Source organism: Adiantum capillus-veneris, chromosome 17 (assembly GCF_014529385.1).
Source record: "Adiantum capillus-veneris isolate H3 chromosome 17, ASM1452938v2, whole genome shotgun sequence".
In the NCBI taxonomy this organism is placed as follows: Eukaryota; Viridiplantae; Streptophyta; class Polypodiopsida; order Polypodiales; family Pteridaceae; genus Adiantum; species Adiantum capillus-veneris.
This window is the reverse complement of record NC_140947.1, coordinates 156,765,199-156,784,151: the sequence shown is the minus strand read 5'-3', so window position 1 is coordinate 156,784,151 and position 18,953 is coordinate 156,765,199. Positions and strand designations below refer to the sequence as shown.

The 18,953-nt window shown below is 42.9% G+C and overlaps 1 protein-coding gene across 1 annotated transcript; it reads left to right on the top strand.

The window, feature by feature from the left end:
* The first annotated feature begins 1,080 nt into the window (after positions 1-1,080).
* On the top strand, positions 1,081-18,558 carry LOC147438382 (uncharacterized). Its single transcript, XM_086487682.1, has 5 exons — positions 1,081-1,243; positions 16,193-17,712; positions 17,806-17,898; positions 18,019-18,171; positions 18,291-18,558. The coding sequence occupies exons 2-5, from the start codon at positions 16,372-16,374 to the stop codon at positions 18,423-18,425; spliced, it is 1,722 nt and encodes a 573-aa protein (XP_086343808.1). The 5' UTR covers positions 1,081-1,243; positions 16,193-16,371; the 3' UTR covers positions 18,426-18,558.
* The last annotated feature ends 395 nt before the right edge of the window (positions 18,559-18,953 follow it).

Below are 18,953 nucleotides of genomic sequence, written 5' to 3'. Positions count from 1 at the left end.
ATATGTTAAGTTTCCTTATAGTTTTTTCTACATGTAGTGAACCGGTTGCAGAGGCAAAGATAAAGCAAGATGACATTTTGAAAGAATTGGAAAATGATAACACTGACAAAAAAACAAATTGGAACACTGTAACATTAAGTGATGAAAGCATTCATGATAATGTTATCATGATATCTGACAATGATAGTGACGATTACATATCAATATTTTGTAAGAAAAACATAAACATTGTTGCATTGTAAATCATTACCGTTCCATGAATATAATTGTCAAGTTTGTCTCTTATGACTTATCAAATTCTTTTTGTTTACATCCCAAAGTAAAAAATTGTTAATGTTGAGATCTCAAGAGTACTTTAAATTCTCAATTCTTTGAATATGATTGTAAATACTATCTCTATTAGATCGAATCTTTTTGTTTAGATCCCAAGGAAAACTTTGAATCTCAGGTATCATTAGTACCGTTGGATGATACAACCATGCAAAAGCTTTATGAATGTTTAGTAGAGATTTGAAAACAGCGTCGTGGATCAAATGTTGAAGATTCGACATCTTTGAGAGACTTTGTCACGAAATTATTTGAATCATTGAAGTCCTCAATTGATAATTTTGAAGCAAATATTTCAGATGCTCAAAGTTCTAGATTAGAAGAAGAGATAATCGTCTATCTAAGGAAGTTTCATTATTAAAGATACAGCTAAATAGATAAAATGCTATCTTGGTAAGAACTAACAATGTAATGAACATATCAAAAGATGCTCAAAAGTAAATTTAATTACAATCTCTTCCTCTTTCTCTCTCTCAATGTTAAATTGTCATTTAATTATATTTTATGATGGGCTTTAATTTCTTATGTGTGTATGAGAGTACCAAAGAGTTTTAAAGGAATCTTTGAGCTAGGAACACCTTTTAATTTTTTGAAGCCATTAGGAACACCTTTTGATTTGAGACAAACAGGGTTAGTATTTTACCTTATCTTTGCCATCGTTGCCATCGTTAGATTCTTCACTACATACACCTTACATCAGAAACCAAATTTGACGTTCAAAAGCCCATGTTCCGTTGTTAATCCAAGCATGGGGTGTTCGGATTTTTAAAACGTCGAAATTACATGAAACGTTGCGCTGGCGGCTAGTCGCTCGTTCTGAATGCAGCCTCTCGACGTCCACACACACGAACACTTCAACATACGCAGAGCTACTAGCCCTCGGAAATGGAAGAGAGGCACCTGTGCCAATTACGAGGTACTGCATTTTCTTCTCTCCTGTTGTTGCGTTTCTTCTTATGCATTCCGCAGGTGTCCGCGCTCTGCTCCGACGGAGTAAGTTCCTTTCGTTGATCCCTATGGCAAGATCTCTGGTGGGTAGGGCTGTGGATAATCACTGGACTGGCGGGGTTGCCGGTTGCCTCACAACTCCACAGTTAGAAATTTTTCAAGGGGACTCGCAAGGTTGAGCAGCTACATTCTCAAACAAAATGACATGAACAACGATTTAAACTCACGTGCCCCCTACTGTGGAGTCATTCTGCTCGCGTAGGGGGATTCCGGATGGATGTAAAGATTCAAACTTGGGGGGTACTTTTAAGCAACTGGTTGCAACTTGCCGGTTGTGCCACATTCGAGATATAACAAAACCCAGTGGGTAGAGTGCTTGCTGGGTCAAACAGTAAATCTGATGATTACACTTACCAGAAAGGAGTGAAAACTCTTGCGGGGAATGAAAAGAAGTATACAGATATTCATTCATTGTTAAGCTTGCATAATAACGCCACAATTATACTGGGACAGATTATCGTCAGAGTGATGCAAGCCAATGCTGGAGGCATGTAGCTTCAGGTCAACCATAGATGTGATTGATATGTCTGATAGGAGTTGGCAGGTAGCTGTGATTGGAGGGAGAGAATTCACTCCCCTTCCACAAGCTGCAAGCCATTGCTAAGGATGAAGGGAGAGGCGAGTAGCTTCGGGTTAGCCACTGATGTGACTGATTGGCATGATAGGAGTTGGCAGGCAGGTGTGATTGGAGGGAGTGCTCCAATCAGGGTGGATAGGTAAACCCTTTTCCCGAATTACAAGAAGAGAATTCCCTCTCCTTCTACAATGCTAAGGATAAAGGGAGTGGTCAATGCAGGAGGTGTGTAGCTTCAGCCACAGACTTTGTGAGGATATTTTAGTTCTCTTGGTTGGTATATAGACTAGTTGTGCTACAAGCTCGTTAAGAAAGTGGTAGATGATGCGAACGTATTTGGTTTTGGGCAAAAAAGTGGGGCTATTCCATGAGTGCGGATACCTAGAGGCTAATGCAGCAAAAGGATATTCAGCTTCGGCAGAGGATAGGGCAACTAACTTTTGGCGCTTGATATTGGAGAGCCAGATGTGTCATCTTAGGGGTCATCACTTACCCAAGTAGCATGAGTGTAGCCATATAGTTGTAAAAAGGGGTGTATGGATCATAATGATAAGTAACAAAATAATTTTGAGTGGAATGTAAATAGCGAAGAGGGAGGGCGAAATTGAGCGCCATGTGTATAGGAAGTTGGTGAGTTTGGGGCATGCTCCAAGTCTCAAACCTAAAAATCCAAAAGTTTTTCCCGGTTATGGTTAGAAAGCCAACCTTTTTAGACGTGGCGGCTAGGGTGCTCTTCTCAATGCACATTGCATGCGGTTCTCGGAGTTCAAGACGATATTGAGAAGGAAGAAGATGAGATTCGGAGATCGCGGAAGAAGAGAGAAATTTTTTGCTAACATAGAATACCTACGCTATGATTATCCAGAGACTGATGAAGTTGAGGACGAGAATGAAGATGAGGACGATCATGATGGCTTTCCTCTGGCATTTAAGATGGCTTTTGGACCATGGAGGAATCATCTTATATGGCCGATGAAGTATAATTATTTGAAGCCTAGATGGGCCAAGAAAGACTTCAGAGACGTGATACATTCTCCAGCTTTAGAGATACGATTAAGGTGTTGTAGGGGTGCTGCGCGTTGCTTCGTCTTAATTTTCTTCTTCGTCGGGGCCACCCGCTAGTGCTTGTTGTCTACGTCTTGTTTCCTTCGTGCATGATGCTCCAGACTTCTTTCGACATAGAACACCTCCCACCCCCGCCAAAACCTCTTCTCCTCTTCCCCTTCAATCATGCTTTGTCGCCGATTGTCTATGTAGCCTGCGTTGTTTTTGCCAATTCCTCTGTCCTTTGTTTAAATTTCTGTTTTTGCCAATTCCTCTGTCCTTTGTTTAAATCTCTGTAGGTTTTCTTGTGTTTATTGTTTGCTGCCTGCGTGCCTGTTTTTAGTTGCCTTGTTTGTTTGTTTCTGATTTCCGTATGTAGTATGGGGTCTGTCACAAACTGCTGACGTGTCAAAGCCCTAAAGAATGGAGCCAACTTATAGATGTCGACTGAGGGGCCTAAGCCCTAAAAAGAACAAGTCAAAAGGGAAGAAGTCCTACCAACTTATGGGGACCCCGTCCGATGGGGCCCCAAGTGACATAAAGGATTAAAATAAAGCAGGACCCACACACACACATAAAACTTGATGACATGGTAGCTGTACGGATACTGCGCATTTTGTGCTGACCCTGCTCATGTGGCAGTTTTATACGGCATTCTGCAAAACACGCTGGCAGCTTTTTGGCATTGCTTTTGGACCAGAAGCTTTTCAGTTTTGAAGGCTTTTTATGTAAATTGCTTTTGGGGCTTAGGGCCTTCAAATATGAGGCCATGGGCTCATTCTTGGGCATGCTTCTTGGAGAAGGTGCAGAGTCTGGAGTACCAGCTTGTACTGAGTTGAGGCAATATAAAGAAATACCGAAAGGGGTGCCAAGGTTTGGGGCCAATACTCTGTGGGGTGGAATTCTGTCACTCTGTGTCGCGTGTCATCACTCTCTCTCAGTTCTATTTTTATTGAAGTGCTAAAAGTTTATTCAGTCTTTTCTATTCTATTGGCACGTGGTGCCCGTCTTGTGACAATGGTATCAGAGCATTAGGCGTGTGCTTTTCTGAAAGCATACCGGTCCTACAAAAGAGCAGACAGAGCTATTGGAATTTTATTTGAGGTAGCTTCAGCCTCCAACCCCGGACCTATTAGCCACTCCCACCCTTACTTCATTGTGCATCGGGCGCGCTCTTATCTTCATCTCTCTATCTTAGAGGGAATAAGCCATAAAGAACCCAAGACTTGGAATTCATGGATTCAACATAATATTTGCAGTTTTTGCCCAACGAACTCCACGACATTCTTTCGCGGCATCCTCAGCAAAATCTTCCGATGCTACAAAGTCTTCAACAATTTTTGAACTACATGTTACCCTCTCTGATGCTCCAGGTTGTACCTCCTCCTCCGGTATCAGAAAGTACGAGAGTTTCCAATTGGCAAACTTCTCAGCCGTCTTTTCCGATCGGGGGAGTTTTCAAGAATATTGTGCAGCCATCTGACCCTGATCCAGTGCAACCGCCTTTGCCACTGACATTGCCCCACCTCCACCACCGCCATCGCCACCAGGCTACAATGGTTGGAGCCCATATGGATACCCTTATTATCCATACCTGGGTTATGTGCCTAACCAACCCAAAGATTTCAAAGATGGCGGCACGACAGTCAAATTTTTTACTTTTTTCGGGGTGAAAGATCGCAAAAAAGCATCAGCAATTCGACAACATCTATGCTTTAGAGAACTATACACAAGAATCCAAGATTTCTCAAGCAGTGGGATTTCTTAAAGATAATGCTATGCAATGGTGGAGTTCAATCGCGACACAACAGCATGCTCCAAGGACCTGGCAAGCTTTCAAGACATTTTTTTGCACGTAGTTACATGACTTCTATGTTTGAAGTCCGGATTTTCTCAACGTGTACCTCCCAGTGTCCTTCTTTATATTTGTTCCCTTGGAGGCCCAATGCGAGCGATACACCATTGGACTATCATCACCATTGCAGGAATAGTGTCTATCCAAGCAAGTCTCCACCATGCAAGAACTTATGGACCATGCCGCGGTCGGCTACAACTGATGAAGGGAAAGCTAGAGTTTACCACAGAAGAATCCACGGCCACTAACCACAACTCTCGGCAACAACGAACAAATTCTCAAGATCTCGTGAAAATCAACCGCAAAGGCCTCGTTTGACGCTTCAACAATGAGACACCTTACTACAAGAAGGCCGATGCTTTGGATGCTTCAAACAGGGCATAATCATTCTAGTTGTCCCAAACGCAGTGATAGACCAGAGGAGCCGATGCCCGCACCAATGGGCGACAGAACCCCATCGCCACCTCTTGCTAAGAGAGCTAGACCTGCTATTGGACTAGTTTCTGATATTTATGGCATACGCCTTGAGAGTACAAATGAATTGTGTCGAGCATATGGCAAAGTGAATGGCTTCAAAGCCCTTATTTTCTTTAACCTTGGAGCTACAGAGAACTTCATCCATCTAGAATCCTTAAAGCAGATGCACTTTGATTATGATACAGAGGGTGGAGAAATTGAAGCTGAGCTAGCCACGGGGCAAACTCAGAAAGTGGTATTGCTCATTGGTGCTCTTCCAGTGACTATTTAAGATTATCATGGAAAAGCTAATTTCCACATCATGAAGTTGGGCAATTACGACGTTCTCTTGGGCATGCCTTGGCACAACAAGAATGATGCGACTCTCCAGGTTCGGAACCGAACCATCATCGTGATGCAGAAGGACAAGCGAGTCGTCCTCAAAGTTCGGTTGTCCGAATAAAACCTTGAATGAACTCTCTGTTTTTTCTTTATAGCTAGAAAGTATTGTTTGAAAATTTGTTTGAAATGGATGGTATCTGTTTTGAGCTTGTCTTGGGGCCGATTTGAAATGTTTGACTCTGGTTTTAATACTGGTTTCAATGGTTGGTGATTTTACTCCCGGGTGGAGTAGTGAGAAATGTTGTTTTGTTATTGTTTGAACCTCCAAAACGACGCAGACGGGATGTTTGGGAAGCATTTGGTTGTATGCTTGAAAAATAGTGTTGTCGTTACTCCTGGCCCAAACCTGGATGGTTATGCGGGATGAGTATTAAGAAGCCTGAGCAGTGGTTACTCTCAGCACCTGCCACCTCCAGACGACGCAGGTTGCGGTATGGGGGGCGTTTGGTTGTAACATGCCTCTATATCTCCCGTCCGGGACCTTTTTAGGTTGTGTTGCTAAATTGGCCTTATCTGACAAGAAAATAATTCTCAATGAATTATGGGATTATAAGTGAGAGGGTTTTCTCGCTTGGAACGCCAAGAAAAATAATTCTAAATGAATTATTGGAATTTTAAGTGAGAGGGTATTTCTCACTGGAGACATCCTAGTACAGAGTATCCCTAGTGCGTCATTCAAAGTAATGACGGGAGCATTGAGAACGGGAATATCTGTAAGGCCACCAGGAATGGGTATTTTTGATGCGTCACATCGGATGGGTGACAAGGAGCATCGGGAAGAAGTATCCGACCATCCGGGAACGAACAACTCTGATGCGTCATAGGATGGGTGACATAGAGCATCGCGAAGGAGATTGTACCGTAAGTTCGGTAGGAAGTGACTAGGTGATGGGTATTCCTAATGCGTCACAAGATGGGTGACGGGTGCATCGGAAAGGGGATATCCATAGTCGAGAGGAAATTCCGAACTGTGTTCGAATTGTGCACAAGGAAAAGCAAGCACTTGAATGAAGATGGGTTCAGAGGAAACTTTGAGGAGGAATGGATGCTTTCTGAGAAAGTGGGTTGCTTTTTGGGAAAGCAGATGCTAATTTCCCGCGAGGAAGTCTATGTCTGCATTGCAACTGTGCATGTGTTTGCATCCAGGGACGCCTGGGAAGTAATGTGAAAGCATCGTTTTTTAACTTATAAGGTTTTATTGAGTTTTTGGGCAGATTCAGACCATTTTTAAAGGTGACCGGCCGCCCACTTAAAAAGTAGGCAGCCTAGGGTTAAATAAAGCAGTAAAAACAAGCCAGTGAATTTTCTCTCTTTTTTTGGCAGAATAGCGCGGAAAAAAAAAAAACGAAAAACGACCGCGATCTCTACGCAAGCAGGCAATGCTCTACTATCTTTGCTCTGGCAGGGAGCTATAAAAGCATTACACTCCCTCTCTCAGAGGGAAGACCAATTTTTGCAAGGAGAAGATGCTGCTGCAGATTTTAGCCGTAAAGAAGACGTTGCCAGTGATGCCCATGGCTGCCCCAAGTGTACCAGTTGTCGCCAGGATCCAGTGCGCAAGTTCCCTCGCTGAGAAGTGCCTACGGAGCGTGTTTCCATCGCGACAAGCTGCTGTTTTTCTCTGTTTTCAGCACATAAACGTTGTAGATGGGGCTGATTTACGAGAAGGAACCCTAGAACACACCTCTTTTGTGTGTAGGATTGGAAGAGAGGATTTTCTATGTAGAGATCTCTTCCGGGGAATTGCTTTTCGAGAATCTTGTTGTGTTTCGAGCGTCGAGACTCTGAAGGTAATGATTTTGCATGTTATGAACTCTGAGGATTTGTTTGCAAGTGTACTTCCTCTTAGTGAGGGAGTAGGAGCAGAGGAAGGCATGATCCTCTACAGGAGAAAGCACTCTGAGGAACTAGAGCCAGATCAGCCCAAGGGTTTCTAACCCAAGTTTGGGAAGTAGATCCACGGATCGGAGAGAGTTAGTCTCTCGAGTTGTGATCCGGAAGTTGAGATTCTCAAGTAAGGACTTCGCGTCCGGGAATGCAGAGTTGTTCTGCGAGAAGAGGACTCTGGAAATAGAGTCAGAAAAGAGTTGCAGGGATGCCATGACTTGAGTCTGGAAGGTGAGATCCAAAGGCGAGAACCTTGATTCTCGAGGATTTGAAATAAGGAATGGAAGTTCTGTGGAATAGGGTTTTGCCCTAGGAATAGGAAGTCAAGGCTTCCGAGAACCATCGAGTCTTATTCTAGAACGAACGTGGTAATACGTTCGGTTCAAGTGCTTGTATAGACTTCTCCTCAGTAATAAAGATACTATTACGAGGGGGGACCAGCCCATCTTCTAGTCCCCAGTACTGTGTTGATCTTCTCACTCTCTATCTCGCTCTCTATCTATTTCTCTCTATATCCTCTAGCTTCAGTAATAAGTGATAAATCCTATTTATCCGAATGTATTTTATATTGCTATACGCTCCCGTTTGTGACAGTGGTATCAGAGCATGGTCTCCTCTCTTTCTCTGTTAAGGAGGGCGACTCTGGGAAGATACAGGAAGAAGCCATGACAAGCCAAGAGAGAAGTAAGCAGGCGGAACCCTAAGTCCTGCAAGGAAAAGCTCGCAGAGTCGGAAAAAATTTTCTCTTTGCAAGAAGTCGACACAAGACCTGGGATTCTCTGAAAAGGCGACAAAAGCATGTAGCTCAAGAACCTAGAGATTTTGAGAAGTGGAATGCTCAAGATACTTCAGAACCCAGAAAATATTTATGAATATCAATTCAGAACCATAGCCAAGAAAACTCGTCTTTTCGGGAAGGATATGAAGTTCTTTAGACCCCAGAACCCTCCGGTCAAGTTTGATACTTTTGACGGAAGGGAAGATGTCCCAAAAGCTACCGCTTCATTTGACAGTTTGAAGTTGCCTTTGCAAACAGCAATTTCTGAGAAGCGTTGAAGATGAGCATGTGACCAAATACCTCAAGGGGATTGCAAGTACTTGGTGGTATACCAAAGCTCTGCAAGGAACTTAGAACAAGACTTGGATTCAATTCAAGGCTGAATTTTCCGACAAATTTTTTTTCCTCTACGCTTTGAGGAAGGCATCCAAGAAGATTGGGATCGGTTTGCCCAATAGGAACACGAGCGAGTCAAAGCAAGTAGTGGTTTACTCTTGCCAAAGTAGCTCCACTCACCCTCTCTAAGGAAGGAAAGATGAAGAAATTCAAACGGAGGACTTTTGCCCGAATTTTGTAGACACATCTTCAAGATACTTTGCAGGAGATGGTGGAGTTCGCAGTAGAAGCTGAAAGTGTACACCTTAGTGTATATAGAATCTAATCCCCGCAGTGGATGGGAACTATTGAACACCGAAACATCAATTTTTGTTATCTCTCTTTGAAGGATACGTTGCTATCCGGAGAAAGTTTGGAGTAAGGAAATTTAATCCAACTCCTGAGTTTTCGAAGCGAAGACCCTCGAACTTTAAGTGAGAGGACAGGTCCCGAAACTCTAACACAACTTAAGAATTATGTACACCTTTGGGTACATGGATAACACACGAAAATGCAGACCTATGCCAAGGTGGGTCATCTACCAATCGAATTTTTTTTCTGCTGAACGGAATTAGATGAATCAACTTTCTTTTCAGGAATTGGACGGGAGTTTGTTATACTCTTTTGAGCGCCTTTTTGCATGCAAGGATGATCCGACACGAGAATCTCTATATGAGATGTGTTCAGTAGAAGGAGTTTGAGTTTCTCTACAGAGAAGAGGTTTTTTGATGGTCGTTGATCATTGAGTACGCTATGTGCTTTTACCATTACAGTAGCAACTTTTGGTTGCGGTATATGTTTCTCCATGAGTAGGTCAAGTAGCATTTATACGCTGTTGGAATAAATTCGAACTATTATGTTCGTAAGAGTATAATACGCCAACCGTTTTAAAATGGTAAGAATTACCTTAACCACATATGGGAGAACATCCTTGAGATCTAAAGTGGGTTCGCTCTTAAGTGGGCCAAGTTTGAACTTATGTTCACAGAATCGTACTGCTAGAATTTTATTTGCCTAAGATTTTGCGAGCAATCCTAGATGCTTGCAAGGTGAAACGATTTTTTCTAATGGCCTCCGCAAGGAATAGACGCTAATGGGTGTCAAGAAAACACTGCTAGTGGTAATAACTCGCTGGAGAAAAAGATTGGAAGGAAGTGCCGCCGTGCACAAGGAATCTTCGGATTGAAACCGTCCGCCTACCTTCTTTAATGTGATCGCAAACTCTGTTTGTGAAAGAAAGACATCGAGCTTAATGCTCTATGACTTGGGCATTCCCTATGTGGGAGGACACAATAGGTTTAATACCCTATGAACTTACAACGCAGGATTATGCGCAAGGACAGATTCCTTGATTGATTTTAAGGAGGATTATTCTTCTCGAGGTTGAGAAGGCAAAAGTGAGCTGAAAGATTCTCAGATGAGGAAACTTCCAATATGTTGGAAAGACGCGAATGACAAGTTCTTACATGGCTTGTAAGTTTGATGATTGGTGAAGGATATCCTCGAGGTACTAGAGGAAGGACATGAATCGGTAAGGTAAGTATTGAATTATTGAATTTTTAGGTAATTTAATTTTTAAGTTCTCGTTTGAGAAAGGATTAGCTCAACTCACCATTGAGCAAGATTTTGAATTTTTCCGGTTTCTCCCTGGTAGTTCAGTTGGATCTCTACAGTTGAGGACAACTGTTTATAAGTGAGAGGGATGCTGCTAAATTGGCTTTATCTGACAAGAAAATAATCCTCAATGAGTTATTGGATGAAGAATCTGTTATTTTTTACCACATAACACAATTATGAATGAGATGATAATGATGACTTTGGAGTGGTGATAGCTCCCGGATGAGCTTGAATTGAAAAAGAGCGAGAAGATACTCATTTAGGAACAGATACTGACTTTCCAAGACAGGAACGAGAAAGGTAAAGCGAATGGTGGATCTTTAGATAAGAACCTTCCTGCATTGAATGCGAAATGTAAGGAGGAGGAGGACCTAGCAGATACTCCTCAGATTTGGAACTTTACCTCGATGCTTTTGGTCTAGCAGTGGCTATTCCAAGAGTTCCCACATATCACTAGGTTGAATCTGGTGCAGGCGGGCCCTGCACAAGAGGGGAGTTTTCTCCACTCCTTTGTCACTAATTACCTCAATGGAATAAAGTCATTGATTTCCCTTTGGGTTTCAACGATACTAATGGGATGATAGTATTCTGTTGAATGACGTTGTGAGAGAAGTACTTCGAAATGGGAGTTTCCGGAAATGATTACTCGTACACGACAACGCTTGAGTAAAAAATCTCTATAGACATGACCGCAATATGGGATTAGTTAATCCGACATCAATGAGGTCCGGTGCGGATCTAGATGCGGTTGCTAAATACATTGCTGGCAGTCATCGCCTGAGATTTGAAATAAATTTTTATGTGGTTGATTTGTCAAGTGATGTCATGTGCAGTGATGTGACTGTCGTCTTTGTACGAGTGCTAGATGTGTCGTGTCTAGTGCGTCAGTGCTTAGAGTAAGTGTCTACTAAAATGGTTAATGGCTTGTCTGTTTTGCAGGTGTAATTGAGGGCGATTACAATTCTTTCAAGAGGAGGGTATGTCACAAAGTGATGACGTAGCATGACCACCCGGGCAGAATCCCAACGTGGACCAGCAGTACGGATTTCCGGTTTTTCCGTTGACATGCTGGCGTGGCAGATTGTATGGACATGCTCGCTTTTTGCGCTGCCAGCTGTACGGAATTTCTGTAAATTGCGCCGACTGCTTTTGCAGTTTTTGGACCTAGTTGCTTTTGGGGAACTCATTGTTTTTGAGTTTAACTGCTTTTGGGCTCTCCTTTTGGCATCCCTTGTAAGAATAAAAGAGCCCTAAGGGCCTCACTTCTCAGGCCTGGACGCAGAGTTTGAGAGCAGAGGACCCCGACGGGAGTTTACTTTGCTCAAGATTTAATAAAATAAAGAAATACCGAAAGGGGCTCCAAGTTTTGGGGCCAATACCTCTCGGCACGGAACTACGCTGGGCTGTGTCGTCTCGAATGGAATTGTGATTTAAAGTTGTGAAGTATTTTTAGTAAATCCCTCTTTCGTGTCGCTACAGATTCTTCGGAGCATCTCGGAATCCTGAAAAGGATTCAAATTTCACTGAGTGTCTACCCTCTTTTTAAATCCCTTTGTCTTTTTGTTCTTGTCTTCGAGGAAGTCATACTGGTTGGCTCTATAAAACTGTTTCTTCTTTGCATAAAACATGTGATTGTCAGAGTCCGAACTGTCAGAGGATGACTCCTCTATAGAACTATTAGAAACTGGTTGGAATCTGATCTTGTTTTCCTTTTTCTTGTTCTTTCCAAAACTTTGTTTCTTGCTTCGCTTCTTGCCCTTTTTGCCTTCCACGCTCGAGTCAGAAGAGGAAGAACTAGAAGTATTGTCGGAAGAAGAGGAAGAAGAACTGGGTAGTCCTTCGAAACGCACACGCTTCTTCTGTTTTCGTGCAGTTGCAAAAGAAGATTGATGACCCAAGTAACCGGGGTAGTCAAACCCCTTGTTGCGCTTTTTCAATTGCTTCTTCGATGGTTTCTTTGATGGCTTTTCCGTGTCTAGAAGCTGATTGATTCGGGTCTCGACAACATCATGAAGTTCTTCTTTAATGAACCTCCTCGGAGTAGGAGGTTTCTTGATTGCCGGTTTGATTGGTGTCTCAATGGCTTTTTACCACTGGGTATGCACTTCATCCATTGAGTGCTGGGTCAAAAATTTTGCATACTGGGGATCCTTGGCAAACTAAAGCATCTGCTTTGCGCACTCGTCAACCCGTTGACGTTGCATCTCCATGAGTTCATACTGTGAGGGCCAGGGTGGCCCGTCTTCATTCTCCGCTAAATTGCTTGAATTTCCCGTATTGCCTCCTACCTCAGGGGTGGTAGATGGAGTTGTTTGATTCTCTTTGGAATCCATAAGTGCTGCGAGAAGAAGAATCGTACTTTTCGGTAGAAGAGAAATCGGTCGTGCTCTGATACCACTGTAATAAACTTGGGCACCCCAAGTCTAGGTTTTGTCACGACACAAGAGAGATTCACTTAAAACACTTCACAATTATTGAGTCCACATGGCCCGGCGTAGTTCTGTGCCAAGAGAGATTGGCCCCAAAGACTGGCGCCCCTTTCGGTATTCCTTTTTGTAAAAATCTTTGAGCAAAGTACAGCTCTCGCAGGTCCTCAGCTCTCAGACTCTGCGTCCAGATGCCCTGAGAAGTGAAGCCCTTGGGCCCTTTTTATTCTTACAAAGGGATGCTAAAAAAAGCCATAAACTCAAAAGCAAGAGTCCCAAAATCAATTGACTCCAAAAATCTTTCCCCGAAAAGCATCAGCGCAGTCTTCGGAATTCCGTACAGTTCTGCCACGTCAGCAGTCAACGCAAAAAGCGGGATTCTGTACAGCTGCCACATCAACATGACGTACAGCCTGTGAGCTTGCGGACGTTTGTACGAGAGAGAGAGAGAGAGAGAGAGTTGACACGGCATGACGGAGTTTCGCGCCCAAACGCATTGCCCCCAAAGACAAGCGCCCCTTCCGGTATTTCTTTATTACTATGTCGCAACAACTTAGAGACAGAAAGATGTGTTCTTGTCTTGTTAGGTAAATGAATAAAACTTTGAACAATTGGCATTACTCACGGGAAATGATTCATCAAGGTTCTTTGATTTTGAGGCATATGCTATCACATGTTTTATAATGGCTACATTCGAGGGGGGTCCACTCTAGCTTTACCCTGGTCTATAAGATGTCCTAATTGGTTTGTAAGATGTGCCAGTGATTCTTGTGACACTTGGAATTTGGAATCCACCATTAGCTGTACTTATAACAACTGCTTACTACCACATGGAAAAGAGAGTAATAGCACTCTGTCTTCTCTCTGTAGGCCTTGCGTTGGTCTAACCATTGATGACCAAGGATAACATTTGCAAGAATTTCTCTTGAAAACATCACTCGAAACTTTAGCTACCCTCCATGAATCTAGTTACAAAGAGTAGCAACCATTTCTCCTTGACTTGTAGTCTTACCCATGATTTCTCTGTTATCCTGCTTGCATGGAGTAATCTTTAGGATTCTTTGGATGCAGTTTGAAACCTTATTGAACTTTGATTTTTATCTAGTAGAGCATTTTCATATAACGCCTGCTCCATTTTCAATAGTAAGGACTATAGAAATCCTTGTTGGTGATTTTTTTGAAGATACCTATTGTGCTTCTATTGTGGTCTCATCTTGATTTAGCGGGTCTCTAGGGAAGGTGATTCTAGACTTTTTGTTCTATAGGGGCTCACATTTGTTGACTTAGTTGAGAATGAGTGGTAGACCTTTGGACTTCTCATTGCTTCCTAGTTGTTTGCGACCTTGATCTTCTTTGCGTCTTGTCTCAATGGCATTTCTTGCTCGGTATCTTCCATAGTTGGTATCTATTGTCTTTCAATAGCACTTGTTGTTGCTTGATCTACTGTGTCGCAACAACTTTGGTGCTTTTGCACTTGTTAAAATAGCTGTGATTTTTTAAGTCGCTTTTGGGGGTTGCTTTTGGACTCGTGCCTAGAAAAGAAAGGGCAGGGTGCCATTAGAACATGAGATCAACCTAGTGGATTGTGTATCTATGGATGACTCAGAGGGAGAGGGCGGCTCTCCGAGTTGTAAACTTGGACTTCGGTCTTATGGAAACAAGAATTATCGCAAGGGGAGCCTCGTTGAGGGGCCAATGCTTCTGAGGGCGGAACTCCGCCACTTTGGGTCCCTTGTCTACCGTGTCCTCTCTCTATCAAGCTCAACTTTTTGCTATTTCAGTTAAGTTTGGTATTGTTGTAGCGTTTCTTCCGCCTTGTCAGGGTGACTCGCTGGTTACAAAAACACCATTATATCATGAGAAATGTGCCATTGTCTTGGAGGCCAAAAGATGCGATGCATCGTCTGGCTTTAGGTGACAAACTCATAGAGACAGAAAGATGTCCTGAGAGCTGTGTTGGCGGGGTTGGTATGCAGTCTACAAATCCATTCTGCAAAAGCAAGCCGAACCTTGCAATCAATTTGAAATATGGTTGGGATTGAAAACTTGGTGACCTTTCAGCTTGGCTCTTAGGGGATGCACGTCCTCAAAGATCCATCCTTCTACTGCACTAGAAGAATTGGATAGCGAAACAGTGAGGGGCTTGGACGTATCAGTCCCTTCTTCATCAAGTGATTTACTTGGCACATAATCGCCTCCTGTTGTGCTGCTCTGACCCTGTGGGCTGGCTTACTCAAAGCCCAACTCCCAGGAATAAAATCAGTACTGTTATGGCAAAACTTAAAAAAAACAAAAGCTTACTGCAGAAGAATGCAGAGGATGGAGGGGGTGATGGACTGAGCTGTGTGCACATGCCTGGGCAACATTGAGCTGAAATAATGTGAGGGAGCAATTTCATAGCTTTTATGCCATCATGGTGTAGTCAACATTGAAAGCGTGAAGTGTGAACTAGCCCATAGGTTCGGTTGCTGGATGTCTCCTTAGCAACCTAGCGACAAGGACAGCTTCACATTCTCTACGGGCGCTCATCCTGATGTCTGGGACGTTCTAGCTTGCCTAAGGAGGGCTAGACCATTAGAAGCCTGCATGTCAATAAATTTTGAAGTTACTGGCTATGACACATCAAGGAAGCAGACACTTATTATATTCCGCATATTAAGCTGTGCACCTTGATTTTACTTCATTGCACAGTGTCTCTTGAAAAGCCAGATGAAGGCATGGGGAGTCTGGAGAGCAATCTGAGGTCACCATGTTCAATCATCTGGATTCTGTCCTTGTGGGAAAAACGCCCCGCCCCAATGTTGTAAACACAACGCCCAGCTATGCCAAAGAACTGTAGTCTTTGTTTATTCCAACCAAGGACACCTGCATTTTGATGTCTTGGCCATTCACAATTGCTTTAACTGAATCCTCATCAAAGATGCATAATGAAAGAGTTTTGTGTGAGGCGTACTGCATGCCTTGAGATGCAGGTTCACTGGTCAATATGGACACGTTTTGTCAATAATTTGTAGCATGCTTCCATTAGTAACGGACTAGGACAGTTTTGATTCTATGTTTATAACGCAAGAAAGAAGAAAAACAGCCAGAAATCCAAATGCTAAATGTGGCCACCTAGGATGTTGCAGGTACTCCATGCAATTGAAGCTTGGTGTCATATATGTGATGTGGCTTGTCTTTGGAATAGTGCACACATTGTAGCTGATTCTGAAACCTCCTGAAAACATTTAAGGAGCTAACCATGCCTATTCTGGACTTTGAATATGTGATTATGCATGAGCTTGCTACTGAAAGATGGGTTAATAATCTACGATCACCCACACCTTACTTACATCTTTGCAATTACACCATCAAAACCGACCTGCAAATCTGCTTTTGAATGTTAGTACCATTCACTTGTGCATTACTGTTTCTAAAGTATCATTTTGCAAAAAATGTTTCAGCTGTAATAAAGGCAATTAAGCTTGCGAAGGTTCCAGGATTTCAAATCAAATTATCAGTTTCTTTGTGTCAGCATGCCTATCCTTACTGAAGATTGTTCCATACTGAAGATTGGGAACCTGTGAATGGCCTTGGTAGTGATCCCCTCAGAAGGGTATTTGTAGGGGAGACTTTACACAAGATGGCAGGTATGCAAAATACTGACCAGAGAATAAAAAGACAAAACTGTGGAAACAATGTCCCCCATTTGATATTTGGAAGCAGGGACCAGGTAGGGTTTAGGTTTGCCGTTGCAAGTGGCAAAGCTCAAGGAAGCATGAGCTACACTCCCAGGACCATGTGCCCTGGCTTCCATCAATTGCCTGGTGAAGGCAATAATAGCACATTTATTGACAGAAACTTTCCATCTGCTGCTGACACTGGAAGTAGCAGCTCCTTTGGGCTCCAATCCTACAATGCAAGTCTATTAAGGAGTTCAGTTTCTGGAAGGGAAACTTTGAATTATCCAGGGAGCTATTATTTGGATAATTTGCGCTCTGTGAACAGAAGCGCATGTAAAAGGAAGATGGAAGATGCCATAATATCTTCAACGTTCAGACCCATCTTGGAACAAAGAGGAAGAGATGTCTCTTGGTTAACTGAAGAAGCAAGCACTAGCAGAGGTGAACTTGCTATTCCACCATTATCTTCTGACCTTGCTTCTACGGGAAGGATCCCTCTCTTGGACGACTTATCCTATTCTAGGCACAACACTCTGCTGTCTCAGCTGTCAAGAGCAAGGCCTTTGCAGCATCTACATGCTGGAAGAAATAGGCATGATGGGGGACAGTCAAATCGATCGCAGGACACATACCAGACTCCCTCTCTAGGGAGGGATGCGACGATGTGTCATGGGTGGATGTCTGGAGAAGCACTAGCAAATGAGTACACTATGCCACCCGCTCGAAGTCCACATGATGTCGATCCAATTCATGGGGGCAACCTTTCCTCTGATGTGGTCCCTTGGTGTGGTACCGCAGGGGAGAGCAGCATGTACCATTCAAGTGTCCATAGGAAGTTCACTTCTGATATTAGCAGGGTAGCTCAAGCAAGAAACTTCTGGAATGCAGTCCCAGATACAATGCAGAACACTTTTGACCGTTCTAGGAGGGGGTCTCCTGGCTTTCCTTACAAGGACTCTACTTCACAAAGATCGTATCGGGCATTGGATTACGCGGGCCATATTCTATCACTGCATCCTCCTGCACTACCACTGATAAGCCACAATGGATTTAATGGTCAAGGAGCTCCACTACCTTCTCGTCATGCTGCCACAGGCAGTATGATCCTTGGGTCTCAGGCAGCTCCTGGATGTGTGTATTCCTTGTTCGGGTCGCTCAATAGATCAGAATTGATGCTCCCTTTTCGAGGGTCTACAGAAAATGTTGGAGCATCACCACTTCGTTATTATTATGGCATGCCTTTCTGGGAATTGGAAGCACTACCAGCACGTCGAGGCAGCGGTCAGCGACTTCCAAATCATGTAAGTTGTGCGCATATTGCTGAAACAAAGATGGCAGATGTAAATTTCAGCTACTTTGCAGTGACTCACCTTCAACGACATGTCCTTGTACAGGAATCATTGGATCTTGCAGTGGCATACGATGGGTTTAATATTCGAGATCATCACATTGGGTTGCAACCAGATGTTGATAACATGTCATATGAGGTAAAACATGTGCCAAACTGGTTTTATTTGGCGCATTTCTTTTTTTCAGAGACTCCACACTCTTTGAAGTATTGGTTGTCACTATTTCCAATCCTAAAGCCGCTGCTTGAATTTTGCCAGGAGCTTTTGGCATTGGAAGAAAGAATAGGCAATGTAAACACAGGGCTTTCTGAGGAGAATATTTGCAATTGTTTGAAGAGAAGCAAGCATTCTTCATGTCCCATGACTATATCCGTTTCACAGGATAGTGAAATTAAGTGCAGCATCTGCCAGGTCAGATATTTTAAACTGAAGGCAGATGCAATGGCCGGCTTTGTTGAGGATTGTGTGTTTCGACTTGATTTTTGCACTAATTTGGTTATGGGTGTGATTTGTGACTATGTTGAATGCAGGAGGAGTACATGGAAGGGGAGGAGCTTGGGCAACTTAAGTGTAGTCATAGTTACCACACTGATTGCATTAAGCAGTGGCTAGTGCTGAAGAATCAGTGCCCCATTTGCAAGGCTGCAGCTCTCTCTTTGACTTAACTACATTGAGTTTTTTGCTCCTTGTCATTTATGAGCTCATTAGAATCCCCAATTTATTGATTTTTAGTACATATAAGTATATTACTGCACAATTTTGTAAGTACTTATGTAAATTTATCAGCCTCTTCTTTGTCAAGTAGGAAAAGTATGAGACGCCAACATTATTACAATGAATAACGTATATCATGCAATTGTATCAAATTTTGAGAGGATTATTGCAGTGAAAGGCATGGGCATTGAGGTTGCTTACAACAATCCTCTGCTTTGTAACTTGTATTTGGGGGAATGGGCTCTTCAAGAGTTCCAACATTGTAGTCAACACCTTATTATGAGCCAAGCCTACTATTGCCTCAAGGCCTTGGTCTCCCGGGTATTCTTCAAAAGAAACCGTAATTATATAAGCTAACATACTTATAACAATCGGAGGAAAGAACTCTTTTTGAGCCTAAGAGACCTTGGGTGTGGAGTCTCCTTTTTCGGCTTCTTCTCTATTACTTTCTTAATTCACTATGCTTTGAATAGTTTTGT